Here is a 22,134-nt window from a genome sequence, read left to right as displayed (position 1 = left end):
AGTGTGGCCTTCAGCTCCTCATGCTGTTCTTTGGGGACACACTGGGTACTCAAATAATCTTGCAGCATCTTTATTTTGTAGGCAGTCTGGAAACTTTCTTCCTGCAGAACTCGCTGCTTTTCTTCAGCATTCACCCATTTCTCCTTGGTGTCCTGCAGATGTGTACGCAGTTCTCGCAGCTGACTCTGCAGCATATTTTCTGCTTGTGTGTGCCGCACCAGGGAGACACGTTCTTCTTGCAGCACTCTCTCTGCATTCTGCAGTGCTGTCTGCACGTCTAACTTTTCCTGGGCCAACTGTTTCTTCTCCTCTCCTAATTCATGGAGTTTCTTATCTCCTTCACTGACTTGGACATAGAGATTCTTGCACTCTTGGGTTACAGTTTCAAAACTGATATTTAACCCTTCGAAGATTTCTCTCAATGAACATAGTTCTGTGTTGAAGTGGCAACTCTTCTCCTTAGTGGCTTCCAGCTCTGTAGTAAGCCTGTGAACCTCTTTCTGAGATGCTTCCAGTGCTGCGTCAACTTGAGCCATGAAAGTCTGGTACTGGGCAGAATCAGCGTAGGCCTTCTCCAGCTTACTTGACAAGATCACCCTGTCATTCTCCAACTGATATTTTTCTTTTTCCCAGTCACCCTCTGCTTTTTCCAGCGCTGGTAGAAAAAGGGGGGTCCTCCGGCGCGTTGCTCTGCTTGTGGCTCCACGGCGTTTAAAGTATATAAAATAAGGGAGAGAAGAGAGGGGACCACAGTAAGGGACCAACACAGTGATTATACACAGCTCTTCGTTTGAATAAGGGGGGGAGGGGGAGTAGGGGTGTTTAGAAGATCAGTGGAGGTTGAAAGATATTGCTGAATGAGAGGAGACACACTTACATCAAAATGTCTAATATCTTGAATTGTTGTACTCTTCTCTTTATATGGCTGTATTTGTTGAGGGTGAGGAAAAGCCTCCTGGTATCCTCAAGCGGCCGATAATTTCAGGCATAGAGAGGAGATGCTGCCAGACTCCACAACGAATCCCTTCCTGGGTTGGGGTGGTTTGTCCTGGCTGTTTCCCTGTTGGCAGATGGTTACTGTGTAGATCTTCACTTTGGGTGGCTGTGGTGAGAGTTTCCAAAAAGCCTGTGCACAGGCTATGTCCTCCTCAAAACTGCCTGCCCCTCAGCATACACAGATTTCAGCTCCCTGCTCCGGTGCGCGTGCGCATGCGCAGACGGCGGGATCGCCGAGCCAGATAGAACAGGGGAATCAAATCCTCACTACGGTGGCTTGTAATGGCCAAAAAACGTCAAACGCGTTTCGCCAATGCTTCCTCAGTGACGTCACTGAGGAAGCATTGGCGAAATGCGTTTGACGTTTTTTGGCCATTACAAGCCACCGTAGTGAGGATTTGATTCCCCTGTTCTATCTGGCTCGGCGATCCCGCCGTCTGCGCATGCGCACGCGCACCGGAGCAGGGAGCTGAAATCTGTGTATGCTGAGGGGCAGGCAGTTTTGAGGAGGACATAGCCTGTGCACGGGCTTTTTGGAAACTCTCACCACAGCTACCCAAAGTGAAGATCTACACAGTAACCATCTGCCAACAGGGAAACAGCCAGGACAAACCACCCCAACCCAGGAAGGGATTCGGTGTGGAGTCTGGCAGCATCTCCTCTCTATGCCTGAAATTATCGGCCGCTTGAGGATACCAGGAGGCTTTTCCTCACCCTCAACAAATACAGCCATGTAAAGAGAAGAGTACAACAATTCAAGATATTAGACATTTTGATGTAAGTGTGTCTCCTCTCATTCAGCAATATCTTTCAACCTCCACTGATCTTCTAAACACCCCTACTCCCCCTTCCCCCCTTATTCAAACGAAGAGCTGTGTATAATCACTGTGTTGGTCCCTTACTGTGGTCCCCTCTCTTCTCTCCCTTATTTTATATACTTTAAACGCCGTGGAGCCACAAGCAGAGCAACGCGCCGGAGGACCCCCCTTTTTCTACCAGTAACTACACAGAGGTTGGTGAATCACCTCTGAGAGACTCAGGCTGCGGAACTGCATTGTGCAAGGACAGGAGCTATATACTGAACAGTAGGATAACTCATTTTTGGCGCAACTTTTCTCTCTTTTATATCTTTTTCCAGCGCTAATTGCATCCTTGACTTTTCTTCTATCAATAGTCTCTTCTCCTCTTCTGATTCATGGAGTCTTTTATCTCCTTCACTGGCTTGGACAGAGAAGTTCTTACTCATTTGGTTTATAGTTTCAAACCTACTATTTAACTCTTCGGAGGCGTCTCTCATAGAACGTATCTCTGTTTTCAAGTAGCATCTCTCCTCCCGAATGACTTACATCTCTTTTTTGAAGTAGCAAATCTCCTCCTGGGAGACTTTAAGCTCTGTATTAAGCCTGTCAATTTCCTTCATAGAGATTTCCAGGAATTCGTTACTTTTAGAAGCGAGGCGCCGATTCTCAGCAGCATCAGCATATGCCTTCTCCAGCTCACCTGACATGACATGCAGGTCACTCTCCAACTGGTGCCTTTCTTTTTCCTGGAGAACACACTTAGCAATTGCTGAGGATAGACAGCTCTGTAGTGCAGCCTTGGCTTCTTGCTCCTTATCTAAACGTCCATAAAGACAATCAATCGCTTTCTGTGCAGCTTGAAGCGTCTGAGTTAGGGCATCTTTCTTTTCTTCCACTATTCTTGGCATACGTCTGTGAGTTGCCTTAAGCTGCAGCATATCTCTTTCATCAAATGCAGACTCTGGGGTTAAAGGTTCATACTTAGTTCCAACTTCCACAGTAATACCTCCCTTCTTTTTCTTCTTCTTCCTTGCTTTGAGAAGTTCTGAAGAATCAGTGGTACAGTGTTCACATTTACTGCTCAAGACTGTTTGAGTGGGAGCCATAATTTCAGACATGGGGAAACCACACTTCCCAAGAAACCAGTAAAGAGGAAATGTGTTTTTAAAGCAGAAGCATTAGAATGAACAACATAAATATTAGACACAGGCGTAGGGATATCATACAGACAGAGAGAACCTATAGTTAAATCTGAAACTTTAGAAATCAGGCGTAGGGATATCATATAGACAGAGAAAACCTGCAGTTTAAATCTGAAACTTTAGAAATCAGGCATAGAAATATCATAGACAGCAGGAAACTACTACAGAGAAAACTTGCAGTTAGATCTGAAACTTTTGACATCAGACATAGGAATATCAGACAGAACCTTGCAGTTAAATCTGAAACTTTAGATATCAGGCGCAGGGATATCATACAGAGAAACATGCAGTTAAATCTGAAACTTTAGATATCAGGCATAGAAATATCATAGACAGCAGGAAACTAATACAGAGAAAACTTGTAGTTAGATCTGAAACTTTTGACATCAGACATAGAAATATCAGACAGAACCTTGCAGTTAAATCTGAAACTTTAGATATCAGGCGTAGGGATATCAGACAGAGAACCCTGCAGTTAAATCTGAAACCTTTGATATCAGGCGTAGGGATATCATATGTTGCAGAGAAACAAACTTTAGGGGAACTTGCAGGTAAACCTGAAACCTTAGAACCAATCATAGGAATAACTACAGATTGCAGGAAAAATCACAGTATGCAGTAACAAAATAATGGAAGCACTCTTGTCTTTTGAAATGGGAACCCTGTGAACAGCAGTGGTCCAACCAGGGATGCAGAGACAAGCCTTGTCCAGGGAATGAAAAGTCAGAGTCTAAAAGGTGGCAACAGGTACTGCAAGGGTTAACGCAGGCACTGCACAAAAGAAAAATCTCAAAGAAAGGTGCACTAGTCTCTGCAGCAACAGTTCTAGTCTCAGCAAAAATGTTTTTTTCGTTATGAACGCAATAATTCTTGCAGAACACTTAGCAGCAAAAAAAACCTTCCCAACTGGGATTTCTAAAAAAGAAACGAAAGTACTTATCTTCAACCATGCGGATGTGGTCTGCTGCAGCAGGCAGGAAAGGGTGCAGGCAGAAGAAGAATCTGTTCCAGCGAGGTCCAGAAGTGGCCTTTGCTTTCTGTCACGGGAGACTCCTGTGGCGGGTAGGATCACGGTGGCCGGAACAGCAGGAAGCGAAGTAGGGGTCACAAGCAGGGGTCCGAGGCAGGCGGCAGGTAGCGAAGTGAGGTAACAAGCAGGGGTCCGAGGCAGGCGGCAGGTAGCGAAGTCAGATAACAAGCAGAGGTCGGCAACGAGGAGACTGGAACAGGACAGGCGGGGCAGGACAGGTCCGGGAGCAGGGACTGAGACCGGGGAGCAGGGACTGAGACCGGGGAGCAAGGAACAAACAGGGACAAGCCAGATTACTAGAAAGGGCCTTTACTGTGAACAGACTCAAATACAGGTACAGGAACAGATCAGGAATCAAAGACACAGGCATGTGCATAGGAGTCTGACTTGAAGCAAAGGCAAAGGAAACAGACAGGAAACCGAACTATAAGACAGAGAGAGGAGCAACAAGAAGACAGACAGACAGAGGAACCCAGAGCCAAAAGAAGGCAGCAGCACACCCAGTGGACAAAGAAGCTATGGCAAGGCAGGAGGTCTAGGCGACCCTGACAGTTGTAATTAAGGAGAATATTTACAAGTTAATATTCAGATGGTATATGACTCCTGCCAGGTTGCACTCTTTTCTCCCAGGCGTTTCCCCTCTGTGCTGGCTTGGTTGTGGTGAAGTGGGGAATATACTGCACATATTCTGGTCATGCCCCAAAATCCAACAAACATGGACGGAAGTGTTCACCTTAATACACAAATACTAAAAATCTCTGTCCCACACGACCCAGTATATATAATACTAGGAAAACCAATGACTAATACCTCCAAAAAAAAGCTAGAGTAATATCCCAAATTTTGCTGTGACCTGCCGTCGGGTCCCCCGCAGTCACTGCCCCCCCGCAGCACTGCCATCCCCTCAGCCCCCGCCCCCCCCCGCAGCAACGGCCCTCCCGCAGCCACTGCCCACCCTGCAGCCACCAGCCCCCTGCCGCAGTCACCGCCCCCTGCAGCCACCAGCACACTGCCCCCCCCCCCCGTAGCAGCGGCCACCCCCCGTAACACCACCACCCCCTGCAGCAACGGCCCTACCGCAGCAACCGCCCCCTGCAGCAACCGCCCTCCCGTAGCCACCAGCCCCCCCTGCAGCAATGTGCCCCCCTCCCCGCAACAACCGTCCCTCTGCAGCCACCAGCACACCACCCAGCACACCACCCCCCTCTCCCCCCCCCCCCCCCCCCCCCGCAGCCACCGGCCTCCCGCAGTCACCGGGCCTGACCTGAGACTATCACCAAGGTAAGTCTGATTTTTATATGTATTGGGGGTGTATTTTATATATATATTGGGGGGTTGGGGTATATTTTTTATATGTATTTGGTGGGGTTTGGGGTATATTTTTACATGTATTGGGGGGTTGGGGTATTTTTTTTTATATGTATTGGGGGGTCGGGTACTTTTTTTATGCACATATTGGGGATGTGGGGAATTTTTATATGTATTGTGGGGTATTTTTATATGTAATGGGAGGACATGGGGGTATTTTTTTATATGTATTGGGGGGGTGGAGGTGTATTTTTATATGTATTGGGGGGTGGGGGTATATTTTTATATGTTTTGGGGGGTATGGGTGTATTTTTATATGTATTGGGGGGTGGGGGTGTATTTTTATATGTATTGGGGGGGTGGGGGTGTATATTTATATGTATTGGGGGGTGGGGGTGTATTTTTATATGTATTGGGGGGTGGGGGTGTATTTTTATATGTATTGGGGGGTGGGGGTGTATTTTTATATGTATTGGGGGGATGGGGGTGTATATTTATATGTATTGGGGGGTGGGGGTGTATTTTTATATGTATTGGGGGGGGGTGGGGGTGTATTTTTATATGTATTGGGGGGTGGGGGTGTATTTTTATATGTATTGGAGGGGTGGGGGTGTATTTTTATATGTATTGGGGGGTGGGGGTGTATTTTTATATGTATTGGGGGGGGTGGGGGTGTATTTTTATATGTATTGGGGGGGTGGGGGTGTATTTTTATATGTATTAGGGGGTGGGGGTATATTTTTATATGTATTGGGGGGTGGGGGTGTATTTTTATATGTATTGGGGGGTGGGGGTGTATTTTTATATGTATTGGGGGGGTGGGGGTGTATTTTTATATGTATTGGGGGGGTGGGGGTGTATTTTTATATGTATTTGGGGGGTGGGGGTGTATTTTTATATGTATTGGGGGGTGGGGGTATATTTTTATATGTATTGGGGGGTGGGGGTGTATTTTTATATGTATTGGGGGGTGGGGGTATATTTTTATATGTATTTGGGGGGGTGGGGGTGTATTTTTATATGTATTGAGGGGTGGGGGTATATTTTTATATGTATTGGGGGGTGGGGGTGTATTTTTATATGTATTGGGGGGTTAAGTAAAAGTTGCGTGCTAAAAAAAATTCCATGGTAGCTGCGCTATGGGTTGGGGGGGGGGGGGGGCCTGATCCTTTCATTTGTCCTGGACCCCATGATTTCTGTTGGCGGCCCTGCAAGCTGCAGTTCTGTTCTTGGGCAAAGTATATAAATGATGTATAAAAAGAGATTGGATTTCTTACCTACAACTTTCCTGGCCAACTGTATGGCTGCTTCAATGGTGTTATTTTGCACAACTTCATCGACAATACCCAGCTGTAATGCTTCAGTGGCAGTAATACGGCTGCCTGAAAGAGTAAAGCACAACACAGAATGACAGTGTTCATATCCCAAGCAGCGGCATTTGCAATGTGAATTGTGTTGTGCGCATTTAAGTCATTTGCGGACGAAGGGGCCTGCGTCTATAGAACTATACAGTGCAGAACAATTAAAGACATATCTTGTTGATTTTGCAGTTAAACAAACCCTGTTCTGTAACCTCATCTGTATTATCCTATTGCTGCAATGCTATATTTAACCCCTATCAGGGGGCCTGCAACCTATTGCATAAAATCCATTTGGGAAGTCAAGAGCTTAAAAAAAATAAAAACCATCACTTAGATTGAAATCTTTTCGGGGCAGGGATTCCTCTTCCTAATGTTACTTTCATGCCTAATGCGCTGATTCCCATTATGTGTTATATTATTATGTCACGTGTGTTACTGCTGTGACGCGCTATGTACATGGATGGCGCAATGAACAATTGGTTAACTGAGGAAGAAGTTCATACGTGGCTTGAAGAAATTAAAGTAAATAAGGCACCTGGCCCCGATGGCATACATCCAAGAGTTCTCAAGGAGTTAAGTTAAGTAATAGCCAAACCATTATATTTAATATTCAATGAATCCATTCCCACAGGCTCAGTACCACAAGATTGGAGTAAAGCAGATGTGGTGCCTATATTTAAAAAAGGAGCTAGATCACAACCGGGGAATTACAGACCTGTTAGCCTGACTTCAATAGTGGGGAACCTACTTGAAGGTTTAATACAGGATAATATTCAGGAATACCTAATGGAAAACAAAATTATTAGTAATAGTCAGCATGGATTTATGAAGGATAGATCATGCCAAACTAACCTTATTTCTTTCTTTGAGGAAGTAAGTAGGAATTAAGACCAGGGTAATGCAGTTGATGTGGTCTACTTAGATTTTGCAAAGGCTTTTGATACGGTTTCACACAAGAGGTTGGTGTACAAAATAAAGAAAATTGGACTCAGTAATAATATATGCACCTGAATTGAAAACTGGTTAAAGGACAGTCAACAGAGGGTTGTCATAAATGGAACTTTTTCAGGTTGGGCTAAAGTCGTGAGTGGAGTACCTCAGGGATCGGTACTGGGACCCCTGCTTTTAAACTTGTTTATTAATGACCTTGAGGTTGGCATTGAGAGCAAAGTCTCCATCTTTGCTGATTATACTAAATTATGTATACAACAGACGACAGAGAAGCCCAATGCTACATCCAACATAACAGAAATACACAGTAAAATACTTATATATACTCTTGAAAAAGGGTAATTTAGTTTAACCCTTTGGCCAAAGCGTTGTAAGCTTGCGAGCCAAGACAAGGCAGACACCCGTTCGCAAGTCCTAACACTACCAGATAAAATACTAATATACCTCTATTAGGATTAAAATTCTCATTTACCTCTATTAGTCGGGAGAAAGACCACATTGGATCTATATCCAGTAGAATGAAAGGACCTACTAACTTTAGTATTTTATCTGGTAGTGTTAGGACTTGCGAACGGGTGTCTGCCTTGTCGTGGCTTGCAAGCTTACAACGCTTTGGCCAAAGGGTTAAACTAAATGATCCCTTTTCAAGAGAATATATAAGTATTTTACTGTGTATTTCTGTCATGTTGGATGTATCATTGGGCTTCTCTGTCGTCTGTTGTATGCATATGCCACGCTCAATAGCACTCCATTTTGATACTTAAATACATACATATATTTTGTGGGGGCTCAGGGGTTCCCAAAAAGAGCTTGCTGGGGTTTTGTGTTCTGATACTAAATTATGTAAGGTAGTAGAATCAGAGCCGGATGTAATTTCTCTTCAGAAGGACTTGGAGAGACTGGAAACGTGGGCAGGTAAATGGCAGATGAGGTTTAATACAGATAAATGTAAGGTTATGCATTTGGGATGCAAAAATAAACAGGCGACTTACAAATTAAATGAGGATAAATTGGGGGAATCCTTGATAGAGAAGGATTTAGGAGTGCTTGTAGACAGCAGGCTTAGCAATAGTGCCCAATGTCATGCTGTAGCTGCAAAGGCAAACAAGATCTTATCTTGCATTAAACGGGCAATGGATGGAAGGGAAGAAAACATAATCATGCCCCTTTACAAAGCATTAGTAAGACCTCACCTTGAAAATGGAGTACAATTTTGGGCACCACTCCTTAGAAAATACATTATGCAACTAGAGAGAGTGCAGAGAAGAGCCACTAAATTAATAAAGGGGATGACAATTTAATTTATGAGGAGAGGCTTGCTAAATTAGATTTATTTACATTAGAAAAGAGGCTTCTAAGAGGGGATATGATAACTATATACAAATATATTTGGGGACAATACAAGGAGCTTTCAAAATAACTATTCATCCCACGGGCAGTACAAAGGACTCGGGGGCCATCCCTTAAGGTTGGAGGTAAGGAGATTTCACCAGCAACAAAGGAAAGGGTTCTTTACAGTAAGGGCAGTTAAAATGTGGAATTCATTACCCATGGAGACAGTGAAGGCAGATACAGTAGATTTGTTCAAAAAAAGGTTGGACATCTTTTTAGAAAGGAAAGGTATACAGGGATATACCAAATAAGTAAACATGGGAAGGATGTTCATCCAAGGATTAATCCGACTGCCAATTCTTGGAGTCAGGAAGGAATTTATTTTTCCCCTTACGAGATATCATTGGATGATATGACTCTGGGGTTTTTTGTTTGCCTTCCTCTGGATCAATAAGTATAGATATAGGATAAAGTATCTGTTGTCTATATTTAGTATAGGTTGAACTTGATGGACGTACGTCTTTTTTCAAACTCATCTATGTAACTATGTAACTATATAAATAGAGATATACATACATGCTTGTTCTGCTTACCTTTTGGCAAACCTTTTATGCTACCTAATGGGAGTCTGCCCCTGCCACATATTTTCTATAGCACTGCTGATAAAGCTGTGTAATACGGCAGGGATAAACTTATAGGAATCCATGTGAAGATGGACAAGAAGCAAAGTGTGACACACTGCGAGTGCGCATTTGCATGTCATTACCCAGAATCCCTAGCTGCAGTGGAAGCATTGTATGCCAAGAGATAACGGGGGAAAGGCAGATTTGTGGGCATGTCTGAGACGTGTAAATGTGCTATTTTTATTTCCTGCACTTTATATCCAAACCCCTTCATTAAATGGTATAAAACGTCAGTAAAATGGTATAAAAGTGAGAGTGCGGAATATTAGCTTTGAATTATTTTAGCCAAGAGCTCGTTAGGAGGGATTACACTTTTAACACTCATTACCTCTAACGATCATATCCAATGCGGCAGGAACGCCTATTAACCGGGGAAGGCGCTGTGTCCCTCCAGCTGCAGGGAGGATCCCGATGAGAACTTCAGGGAGGCCCACATGGGCCTGTAATAACGACACAATAATAATGTACACATTGGACTCACAGAGATTGCAGCATTATATAGAGAATCCTATAAGCACAGTGCATTCCTGCTTCTAATAACGATCATTAATTATTACCAATATTCACTGCACATTTCTGTTGCGAGTACAATTTTCCAGGCAGAATGTCCTTTGTTCTAGGGGCTTACAATCTAATTGTGGAGGTCACATGCAGGGAGAGATAAGGTGACATGTTCAAGGACGCGAGTATCTTGCTCACACTGGGCTTCATTGCCTCAAGTTCGACTATAACCTATCCTATCCAGGGAGAGGGAGTGGCTCAGTGAGTAACGACACTGACTAGCACTGAGAGTTTGAAGGAGCCTGGTTCAATTACCAGTGTCGGCTCCTTGTGACCTTGGGCAAGTCACTTTATCTCCCTGTGCCTCAGGCGCCAAAACTGTAGATTGTAAGCTCCACGGGGCAGGGACCTGTGCCTGCAAAATGTCTCTGTAAAGCGCTGCGTAAAACTAGCAGCGCTATACAAGAACATGCTATTATTATTATTCTATTTATATAATGCGTTCCATTTCCAACTTGCTGTACAATTAGACCCAAAGTGCCTGCATGCAGCCATATCGGAGGTGCAATCGCTACACCACATTACTGCAGCTCAGTTCTGCACGGCAGACCCCAAAGGGCAGAAAGAGGCAATGATTTGCACCGCATCGATCTTTAGGAAAAGGAGGCGAATAAGAGGATGTGATTCCCATTTACAAAACATACTCAAGGTCCATTCAAAGTTCTTAATATGTCGCAAAGTGTTAAACTGCGGGATTAAAGGAAAGTAGATTTCATCAACACCGAAGGAAAGATTTAGGGCCGTGCAAATGTGGCATTTGTAACTTTTGGCGCATGTGATGGTAGAACCAGTGGTTATGTTTCAGAAAATGTGTGGATATCTTCTTAGGAAGGACAAGCATACAGGGATATACTGAACATATTAAAACATAAGCAAAGTATTAAAAGTATGTGTCTGTTAGGTAGCACTCCACATCACTGATAAACAAACAAATAAAGTGAATTGGTGCACGGAAGCAGGGTGAACCTCTATCACCCCAAGGTGAATAGATATATATATATATATATACATATGGCCCCAGCACGCAACAATACAAGCAATGAACAATAGTCAATTAGAATAAATCAAAAGTGAATTTTAAAAATTATTTAAGCAGCTATACATGGAACCCAATAGCAGGGTATGGAGACAACCTCTCCTGTAGAGACAACCACACCAAGGAGAGAGAGGGGTGGGGGGGAAACAAGGGGGAAAGCATAAAAACACAAAAGGGGAAGAAAACAATATTTACGTACAATACACGTAATGGATGGGGGTAATAAAATAATAGGGGGGCAACGTTAACGTTTCGGGGCCATAGACGCCCCTTCTTCAAGCCCGTTCCCACAGATGTAATATATCTGTGGTACTTCCCTAATTACCCCACCTCCACTCAAATATATCTCAATGGAAACAGCCCAACTAAAGCTTGTGAAAGCCCAAGCAGTCCCTGTTGCAGACCACCCCAGGAGACACACTGACGCCTATTACAGCAGAGGATTTGTATACTGCAGCTTTTCTTCATTTTGTCTACCTCTAGCTGCTTGATGCTTGGCTTTCACTATCTCTAGCTGCCTAATGCTTGGGCTTTCACTACCTCTAGCTGCCTGATGCTTGGGCTCTCACTACCTCTAGCTGTCTGATGCTTGGGCTTTCACTACCTCTAGCTGCCTGATGCTTGGGCTTTCGCTACCTCTAGCTGCCTGATGCTTGGGCTCTCACTACCTCTAGCTGCCTGATGCTTGGGCTCTCACTACCTCTAGCTGCCTGATGCCTGGGCTTTCACTACCTCTAGCTGTCTCATGCCTGGGCTCTCACTACCTCTAGCTGCCTGATACCTGGGCTGTCACTACCTCTAGCTGCCTGATGCCTGGGCTGTCACTACCTCTAGCTGCCTGATGCCTGGGCTTTCACTACCTCTAGCTGCCTGATGCTTGGGCTTTCACTACCTCTAGCTGCCTGATGCCTGGGCTGTCACTACCTCTAGCTGTCTCATGCCTGGGCTCTCACTACCTCTAGCTGCCTGATACCTGGGCTGTCACTACCTCTAGCTGCCTGATGCCTGGGCTGTCACTACCTCTAGCTGCCTGATGCCTGGGCTGTCACTACCTCTAGCTGCCTGATGCTTGGGCTCTCACTACCTCTAGCTGTCTGATGCCTGGGCTGTCACTACCTCTAGCTGCCTGATGCCTGGGCTGTCACTACCTCTAGCTGCCTGATGCCTGGGCTCTCACTGCCTCTAGCTGCCTGATGCTTGGGCTCTCACTACCTCTAGCTGCCTGATGCCTGGGCTGTCACTACCTCTAGCTGCCTGATGCCTGGGCTGTCACTACCTCTAGCTGCCTGATGCTTGGGCTGTCACTACCTCTAGCTGTCTGATGCTTGGGCTATCACTGCCTCTAGCTGCCTGATGCTTGGGCTATCACTGCCTCTAGCTGCCTGATGCTTGGGCTCTCACTACCTCTAGCTGCCTGATGCGTGGGCTCTCACTACCTCTAGCTGCCTGATGCTTGGGCTTTCACTATCTCTAGCTGCCTTTCACTACCTCTAGCTGCCTGATGCTTGGGCTTTCACTACCTCTAGCTGCCTGATGCCTGGGCTGTCACTACCTCTAGCTGCCTGATGCTTGGGCTCTCACTACCTCTAGCTGCCTGATGCTTGGGCTCTCACTACCTCTAGCTGTCTGATGCCTGGGCTGTCACTACCTCTAGCTGTCTGATGCTTGGGCTTTCACTACCTCTAGCTGTCTGATGCTTGGGCTTTCACTACCTCTAGCTGCCTGATGCTTGGGCTCTCACTGCCTCTAGCTGCCTGATGCTTGGGCTCTCACTGCCTCTAGCTGCCTGATGCTTGGGCTTTCCCTACCTCTAGCTGCCTGATGCCTGGGCTGTCACTACCTCTAGCTGCCTGATGCTTGGGCTCTCACTGCCTCTAGCTGCCTGATACCTGGGCTGTCACTACCTCTAGCTGCCTGATGCTTGGGCTCTCACTACCTCTAGCTGCCTGATGCTTGGGCTTTCACTAGCTATAGTTTGGTTTATGCTAATAGGTGGCTTGCCAGTGATCCCTCAGAAAGGGCTGGCTTTAGGTGCTTAGAACCATCCTTTCTTTTGTATTAGCATACTGTGCTCTTCCTGGGCTGTTTCCATTGAGATATATTTGAGTGGAGGTGGGGTAATTAGGGAAGTACCACAGATATATTACATCTGTGGGAACGGGCTTGAAGAAGGGGCGTCTATGGTCCCGAAACATTAACATTGCCCTTTATTATTTTATTACCCCCATCCATTACGTGTATTGTACGTATATATTGTTTTCTCCCCCTTTTGTGTTTTTATGCTTTCCCCCTTGTTTCCCCCCCCCACCCCCACCCCTCTCTCTCCTTGGTGTGGTTGTCTCTACAGGAGAGGTTGTCTCCATACCCTGCTATTGGGTTCCATGTATAGCTGCTTAAATAATTTTTCAAATTCACTTTTGACTTATTCCAATCGACTATTGTTCATTGCTTCTATTGTTGCGTGCTGGGGCCATATGTATATAATATCTATAAGCAAAGAATTGGTTCAAGAAGCAATATCATAAATATTTACAATTGCCCCTGTGAAATACAAATGATATATGCTGGAGTAGGGGGGGGGGGGATTTAGTTAGCTTCCTCCAGAAAAATATTAATATAAACCAAATGTAGTGCGTCTCTTTCATTTATACAATATAAACAGGGTGTCCATATTTTATATAATGTAATAATGTAAACATAGTGTATCTACATTTTATACAAAATAAAGTGACTCTATATTTTATATAATATAAATGTAGGGCGTTTCATTATGTTATTACGCATTAAATAGAAGGTTGAACTTAATGCGTATACAAATTTATACAACAAAAAACAAACAAAGATGCCCAAAGCTACTTCCAATGTGACAAAAATACAAAGTGCAATACCTATACTGTATATTCTCTTGAAAAAGGGTCATTTAATTTAACAGGAAACAAAAAAACAGCGCAAACCGCATAGTGAAGTACATCAAAATATAATTAATTTGTGAAGAAGGTAAGTATTAGGCGTACATCAGATTAAAAGAACAAACGCATTGAGTGCAAACAGCACAACAGGTTACCACTCGGTAGCAGGCATCGCGAAGCACTGGAAATCACAGCTAAGGAGATTTGTGGGGTCCTCCTCACGCCCTCGTGCAGGGTGTTACAGGAACCCGATCAATCCGGTGGATCAGTCTCGTTGGGGGAAGATTCCTCCCAATGGTATCGGCATGTGTGGTCTCACCAGAGAACCGCGTCGCAACCATATGACGTCACAGCGACGTGAGTCAGAGTCCCTTCCGTACACGTGGTACGTGAAATCGGTCCGATGCGGAACAAAGTCCCAGTCGCACCAGAACAGTGGGGATACTGCTTAAAGTCACAGTGTCCGATATTAGCCCCTGTTTTCCTGCTTGGTGTCTTAATGAGTCATTGTGACTGTGACTTTAAGCAGTATCCCCACTGTTCTGGTGCGACTGGGACTTTGTTCCGCATCGGACCGATTTCACGTACCACGTGTACGGAAGGGACTCTGACTCACGTCGCTGTGACGTCATATGGTTGCGACGCGGTTCTCTGGTGAGACCACACATGCCGATACCATTGGGAGGAATCTTCCCCCAACGAGGCTGATCCACCGGATTGATCGGGTTCCTGTAACACCCTGCACGAGGGCGTGAGGAGGACCCCACAAATCTCCTTAGCTGTGATTTCCAGTGCTTCGCGATGCCTGCTACCGAGTGGTAACCTGTTGTGCTGTTTGCACTCAATGCGTTTGTTCTTTTAATCTGATGTACGCCTAATACTTACCTTCTTCACAAATTAATTTATATTTTGATGTACTTCACTATGCGGTTGAGCTGTTTTTTTGTTTCCTGTTTGTTTAGTGCTGTTGGAGTGTTGAGCCACCCTGACCCATTAACAGCTGCAGCCGACACTGATAACACAGATATTGTATGTTATTATTCACACCCTCTGATCGAGGGTGGTATTCATATAAAACACTATTTCACTATTAGTGGGTTTAAGTTAAATGGTTCATTAGCTGCGCACTCTATTTCTTTTCCTTTCATTTAATTTAACCCTTTGGCTAAATGACCCTTTTTCAAGAGAATATATAGGTATTGCACTGTGTATTTTTGTGACATTGGAAGTAGCTTTGGGCATCTTTGTTTTTTGTTGTCTACATTTAGCCATGCCCAGTAGCACTCCTTTGGAAACTTATATATATATATATATATATATGTGTGTGTGGTAATGTTTGGGGTTTCTCAGAGCTTGTTGGGAATCTGTGTGTATACAAATGTAGTAAGAGTTACTGTCCCCAGCGACGCAAATGAAAAAACAAAAGTCTGCGGCGCTGGGGACACTGTCTACCGCGACGGCGTTCTGGTAGGTCCACGCTTTTCTATGAGACCCCCTGCAACATTAATCCTTTGGTGTCGCCATTATCGCGGTTGAGTGATCGCGAGTGGCGACAAACACGTTACGTCTTGCTACATCTGTACGTTTTTGTTTCAACATTGACTACTATATTACTTTCTTGCCAGCTTGCATTGCAAAGAACTGCATATGCGACTGGCACTACATAGCATGGTGACTGCACCTGTATATTTGCCACCCTGTAGTGACACGCCAGTGCCAGCTCCAGCCCCCCTCCCAGGGCAACTCCTTCTATGGCAGCCATCACAGGCTTCCTGCTGCCTTCAATTGTGCGATTTATTTCGTCTTGAGAGTGGATCATCTTGACAGCCGAGGTGAAGAACTCCCGTAAGTCAGTGACCCCTCCCTTCCAGGGTTTAAGCTCGCCCCTCCCCACTTTCCAAGTAAGCAGGTTTTCTTTTCGTGCAGCTGGTTGTGACAGGTTCAATGCTAGAACCATTCTTCCTCTAATTATAGAGGTAAATAAGAATTTTAATCAGTTAGTGTTAGGACCTGAGAATTGGTCATGCCTTGAAGGCTTATACACTTTGGCCAAAGGGTTAACTAAATGACCCTTTTTCAAGAGATGTATAGTTATTTCACTGTATTTTTGTCACATTGGATGTTGCTCTGGACTTCTTTGTTTCTTGTTGTATACATTTAGCCACGCCCAGTAGTACTCCTTTTGACACACACACACACACACACACACACACACACACACACACACACACGTTGTGGTAATTTGGGGGGGTTTCTGAGAGCTTGCTGGGTATCTGTGTGTTTGTTAACTTTGTCCAGCTGGTCTCAGCTGTTTTGGAGGTCAGTAGCTACTCCCTCCCAGGGTTTAAGCTCGCCCCTCCCCACTTTCCAAGTAAGCAGGTTTTCTTTTCATGCAGCTGGTTGTGACAGGTTCAATGCTAGGACCATTCTTCCTCTAATTATAGAGGTAAATAAGAATTTGAATCAGTTAGTGTTAGGACCTGCAAATTAGTCATGTCTTGAAGTGGCTCGCAGGCTTATACGCTTTGGCCAAAGGGTTAACTAAATGACCCTTTTTCAAGAGATGTATAGGTATTTCACTGTGTATTTTTGTCACATTGGATGTTGCTCTGGACTTTTTTGTTACTTGTCGTATACAATTGTAGTAAGAGCTACTATCCCCAGCGACGCAGATGAAAAAGCAAAAGTCTGCGGCGCTGGGGACAGCGTCTGCCACGACGGCGTTCTGGTAGGTCCACGCTTTTCTATGGGACCCCCTGCAACATTAATCCTTTGATGCTGCCACCATCACGATTGCGTGATCGCGAGCGGCACCAAAGACGTTACGTTTTGCTACATCTGTACGTCTTTTTTTCAACATTGACTACTATATTACTTTCCTGCCAGCTTGCACTGCAAAGAGCTGCATATGCGACTGGCACTACATAGCATGGTGACTGCACCTGTATATCTGCCACCCTGTAATGACACGCCAGTGCCAGCTCCAGCCCCCCTCCCAGGGCAACTCCTTCTATGGCAGCCACCACAGGCTTCCTGCTGCCTTCAATTGTGCCAATTAATTTCTCTTGAGAGTGGATCATCTTGACAGCCTAGGTGGAGAACTCCCGTAAGTCGGCACCTGTGGCAGCAGAGAGGACACAGGGTAAGAACACATAGAACACACTGTGTAGGGAGAGCTGGGGCACTGGACCCAAGCGCTTACCTGCACTGAACTTCCCATTGGCGCCCGACAGAACAATCGCCTCCACCGAGGGATCCTTGTCAGCATCTCCAAACTCCTTCACCAGCGACCGAAGGACGGCAGAGCTGAGAAAACACAGCAAAGAAGATTCACGTAATGAAATCACTGTAAACCATGGGTACTGAAGCTCCATTGATTTGTGGTCATTTACCACGTTGAAAGCATCATCTCTTGTTCTTTGTCTACATTGCTCTTCAACTTCCTGTTTGCTTGACGCTTTATTTTGTTCTAGTTCATAAAGACACCTCTAATATTAGTCAATCTAATACACAAATGGTGAACAGATAATGTGGGAAGATGTTTACGGAGCAATATTGTTACATACATAGTTATATGGTAGATTAGGTTGAAAAAAAAACACATCTGTCTATCCTTTGTTACATTCTAATTGGGCGAGAAACGCATCTTATATTTATATTCTATTGACCCAGAGGAAGCAAATAAAAAAACCCTGTGCAATATTTGACCATTATGTTTAAGGGGGAAAAACAAATCCTTACAGACCACAGTAACGGTAATCAGATGTCTCCCTGAATCAACACCCTTCTTATGTTTAACTTCTACAGCATATCCCTGGATACCTTTCCTTTCTAATGAGATGTCCAACCATTCTTTAAAAATATCTACTGTAGCTGCCATCACCGTTTACATGTTTATCAAGAAAAAGCCAATTCTGTGCCATTCGTAACAAAACCAACCCAATGAAAAGGCACAAAACAGGTTTTGGATGCATAAAACTAATTTTATAAAAATAGCTGATGTATTTTTTACTTTTATATATATGGCTAGCACTGCTGCATTAATAAATATATGGAAATATCTGCTGCAACCGCTGCAGAGATTGAAGAACTACATTTAAATGCACTTCTTACACAACTCAGAACAAGAGAAAGCTGCGACACTGTGCCATCTTCTGGAGTACAGTGTGTACACTACGCAGAAGTCGGGAAATAACACTTTAGTTACTCATTAAAATGCGACTGCCGATCTGGGCTCTATCGCACTGAAACTCCTATTGATTTCAACAGGAACGTCCATGCTATAGTGCCCCGATAGGCATTATCGCAGTTGAATGAATAACTCCCTGTGCATTGTAAAAAAAAAACTCCCAGGCAGGGTATTTTGGGTTAAAATGAGATATATTTATACTGATTCACAGGAAGGCAAAAAAAAAACATGTCTTAATGTTGATGCAGCAAAAAGAAATATTAATGAAATATGAAGAGGCTGAGCAGTGCTCAGACAGTCTGGTTTACACACAGGATGTCCTGAGAAAGGGAGATATAGGGTGGCAGGAATTATTCGTTGTTTGTAAAGTATCATTATTATATAATTCAGTCTTGGAACAAAGAAGATTTACATTGCGTGGAGGGTTCCCAGCCAAAGCACATTATGGCTATTGTGGTTTTATATACCGAAATAACCTAAAGCAAATTATACTTGGCACTCACAGGTTACTTTGCTTTACATACAAAATGCATTAACTACATCAACGTTTTGGTTCCAGGACCTTTCTCAGGATGGAATAGGATCGAAACGTTGAAGTAGTGAATACATTTTGTATGTAATTAAAAGTAACCTGTAAGCGCCTACTATAATTTGTTTTAGATTAATTATCCCCAGGAATAGTGCACCCAGACAAGAAACTGCTGTTTCGTGAGTGCGGCTTCTCTTCTATGAGAGACAGAGAGATAGATAGATAGATAGATAGATAGATAGATAGATAGATAGATAGATAGATAGATAGATAGATAGATAGATAGATAGATAGAGAGACAAATATAGACAGAGATCTCTTTATTTATATAGCACATCACAGCAGTAATACATGTGACATAATAATATAATGCACAATGGGAATAACCGCTTCAGGCATAAAAGTAACATTAGGAAAAGGAGTTCCTGACGCAAAGGCCAATATATATAGAAATAGTGTCTTGCCTGCGTACAAAGCGTTGGGGGATTGGCATACAGAAAAGATGGAGGCGGCAGTCCAGGACTTAGAAAAAGTAAAGTTTATTGCAAAACTGTCAATGTTTTGGCTCTGTAAATGGGCCTTTCTGAAGTAAATCATCAGTCTGTCTCTCTCTGAGAAGTTTACATATAATGTAGTCTCTCTCTCTCTTTCATATAACGAATTAGAGAGCTCGGGGCCCCATGCACCATTGCACTGTGGGACTTGTTGTCCTATACATATATAGAGAATGAGGGAGCTCTGCTAGGTAAAGGGGCCCCAAGCACAGCGCATTATGGGACTTGTAGCTCTGCCGTTGAGCTGTTAATGAACGGACTCCTGACCCCCGGTGCATTATGGGACTTGTAGCTCTGCAGTTGAGCTGTTAATGAACGGACTCCTGACCCCCGGTGCATTATGGGACTTGTAGTTGCCGTTTTGGGAATGCGGGGACTGCTAGGTAAAGGGGCCCCATGCACCATTGCATTGTGGAGCTTGTTGTCCTATACATATATAGAGAATGAGGGAGCTCTGCTAGGTAAAGGGGCCCCATGCACCATTGCATTGTGGATCTTGTTGTCCTATACATATATAGAGAATGAGGGAGCTCTGCTAGGTAAAGGGGCCCCAAGCACAGCGCATTAAGGGACTTGTAGCTCTGCCGTTGAGCTGTTAATGAAAGGACTCCTGACCCCCGGTGCATTATGGGACTTGTAGTTGCCGTTTTGGGAATGCGGGGACTACAGGTTACCTCAGCGCATTGACAGGCGGGTGGTTGATAGTGATCACGGCCACCGTGTGTGACAGGCGTCGTGTGGCTGCCATGTTCCCTGCTTCAGATCTGACACAAAGTGCAACGGAGGAGTAACAAGGGGAAAAGTTACCCGCAAGGAGCCGCCTTAAAAGGCCTTAACCAATCAGAACTCAAGCTGCTTTGACAGCTGGCATATCAGCTCCTTTGTTGGACTGAAACTCCTGATTGGTTAAAAGGCAACCAATGGAAGCGCAGCTGTGCTGGAGTCTGGACCAATGGAAGCGCAGCTGTGCTGGAGTCTGGACCAATGGAAGCGCTGACTGCTGATTTCATTCTACATTTGTGTCAGATGATTGTATCAATTAAATAACTTTAAACTGGTCACCAACTTCAGTGTAACTATCTATTCCATCCAGTGTAACTATCTATTCCATCCATTGTACCGCTTCTGTGTCTGGTGTCCCAGGATCAAACTGATAATGAGATTCATATCTGTCCTAATAAACACAAACACAAAGGGGTGTATAATGTCTCAGGGCAAACATGGTGACATTCTGGGACACAAAATACACCATGGGGCCTATGCAGAGAGCAGCGCTATTTCGAAATTCGCCATTTTTTGGAGAAAATCGCGCAGAAAGCAGCAGAAAATGGCGAGTTCCGAAAAACGCGCCAATTTTTCTTTTCTATTTGTAAAACTCGCCTCGCGGCTGGCGAGAACCTCAATCTCGCCAGTTTTAAAAATATCCGTATGCAGAGAGGCGCGAACGGCATCTAGCGGCTGTTCGCGCCAATAAAATGGCGCGATTGTCTCCGTTTTGCCTCGCAAAAAAAAACTGCCGCTCGCGGCCATTGCAAAGGGAAAAAAAAAGGCGCAAATTTGTTTTAACACATTTCTGAAGCGCGCATCTCGCCAATTTAAACTCGCCACACGCATCCATGTTAAACATAGCAGAATTCGCACTTTTCTGCATATGGAGATTAAAACTCTCCAAAAAAGCTACTTTTTAATAAATTCGCCAATTTTAAAATTCGCTGCTCTCTGCATAGGCCCCCATGTCTTTCAAAGAAAATATGCCCCATTTTCTCTTACCGCTTTGCTGCTGGGGGCATGCAATAAATAAAAAGTTGGCAGACTAGGTGGGCCAAGTGGGCATCTGCTGTCAATTTTTTCTGTGTAACCTAAATACCTCTATAAGGAAAATGTACACACTTTCTCAATCATATGTTTCCCTGACTCTGTAATCATGACCTCTATGGCGTACCTTCCAACTCTACCTAGTTTGTATGTCCTGTACCTATTAAAACCAGTTGTACCTATTGCAGGTGTGGGAGCCGAGGAGCATTGCGCTGCCTGGCGCCCATTGGTTGAAATTTGGAACCTTCTAGTCATTTCTTCACCTTTCAGATGAATGACTGATGTAATAATGAACAACATGTTATGGGGAATGTATCAACAGTGATATATAAATGTACATACAAACAAATCCCCCATTTGTAGTGTTTTGTTGGTAAAATCTTGTAAGCGCTTGTATCCCACAATGACGGAGGAAGTTACGTGTTGTGTAACTATTTCAGTGTGCTCAAGCAATGTTGGATGGTCTGCTATATGGCCACAGATGGAATGGGCTATGGTCTCAATGTGTGTTTATTGTCACAAGCCGTTATTCTGTAATTATGAATGCATCATTTTATTTATATAGCATCAATAGTGTACACTTTACAACATTACAATAGAAGCTAAGTAAATGAAAAACAATGGGAATAAGGGGAAGAGGTAAATGACACCCCAAGGCAAAAACAAGTCCTGCCCCAAATATCTTACAATCTATGTGGGTAATCCTGTTTAAAGCTGCCCAGTTAAAATCCATGATGGCAAAACAACATAACATTGATGAGAATAAAAACAATGATTAATTTGTCTCGGGTAAATCTGCTGCTGTTTCTGCATTAATGTTGAGCCATTGAGACTTTGATACATAATTAAATTCCTGTGTGTGGACTTTGGGCCTGCTT

At 44.2% G+C, this 22,134-nt stretch overlaps 1 protein-coding gene across 2 annotated transcripts in view; it reads right to left on the bottom strand.

The window, feature by feature from the left end:
- The window catches only part of LOC142498747 (peroxisomal bifunctional enzyme-like), a 58,323-nt gene that overhangs the window by 35,009 nt on the left and 1,180 nt on the right, over positions 1–22,134 (bottom strand). Inside the window, exons 2-5 of one of the 2 annotated variants that reach the window (XM_075607098.1) lie at positions 17,372–17,475; positions 17,112–17,287; positions 9,992–10,103; positions 6,614–6,718 (exon numbers count right to left, since the gene is read on the bottom strand). In XM_075607098.1, coding sequence (XP_075463213.1) covers positions 6,614–6,718; positions 9,992–10,103; positions 17,112–17,249 — 355 coding nt within the window. In that variant the 5' untranslated portion in view covers positions 17,250–17,287; positions 17,372–17,475. Of the gene's footprint in view, positions 1–6,613; positions 6,719–9,991; positions 10,104–15,850; positions 16,134–17,111; positions 17,288–17,371; positions 17,476–22,134 lie in introns of those variants that run through there. The other variant, XM_075607097.1, reaches the window with a different exon arrangement.

The sequence above is a fragment of the Ascaphus truei genome, chromosome 7 (genome assembly GCF_040206685.1).
Source record: "Ascaphus truei isolate aAscTru1 chromosome 7, aAscTru1.hap1, whole genome shotgun sequence".
Taxonomy (NCBI): domain Eukaryota; kingdom Metazoa; phylum Chordata; class Amphibia; order Anura; family Ascaphidae; genus Ascaphus; species Ascaphus truei.
This window is presented reverse-complemented; position numbering and strand designations above follow the sequence as displayed.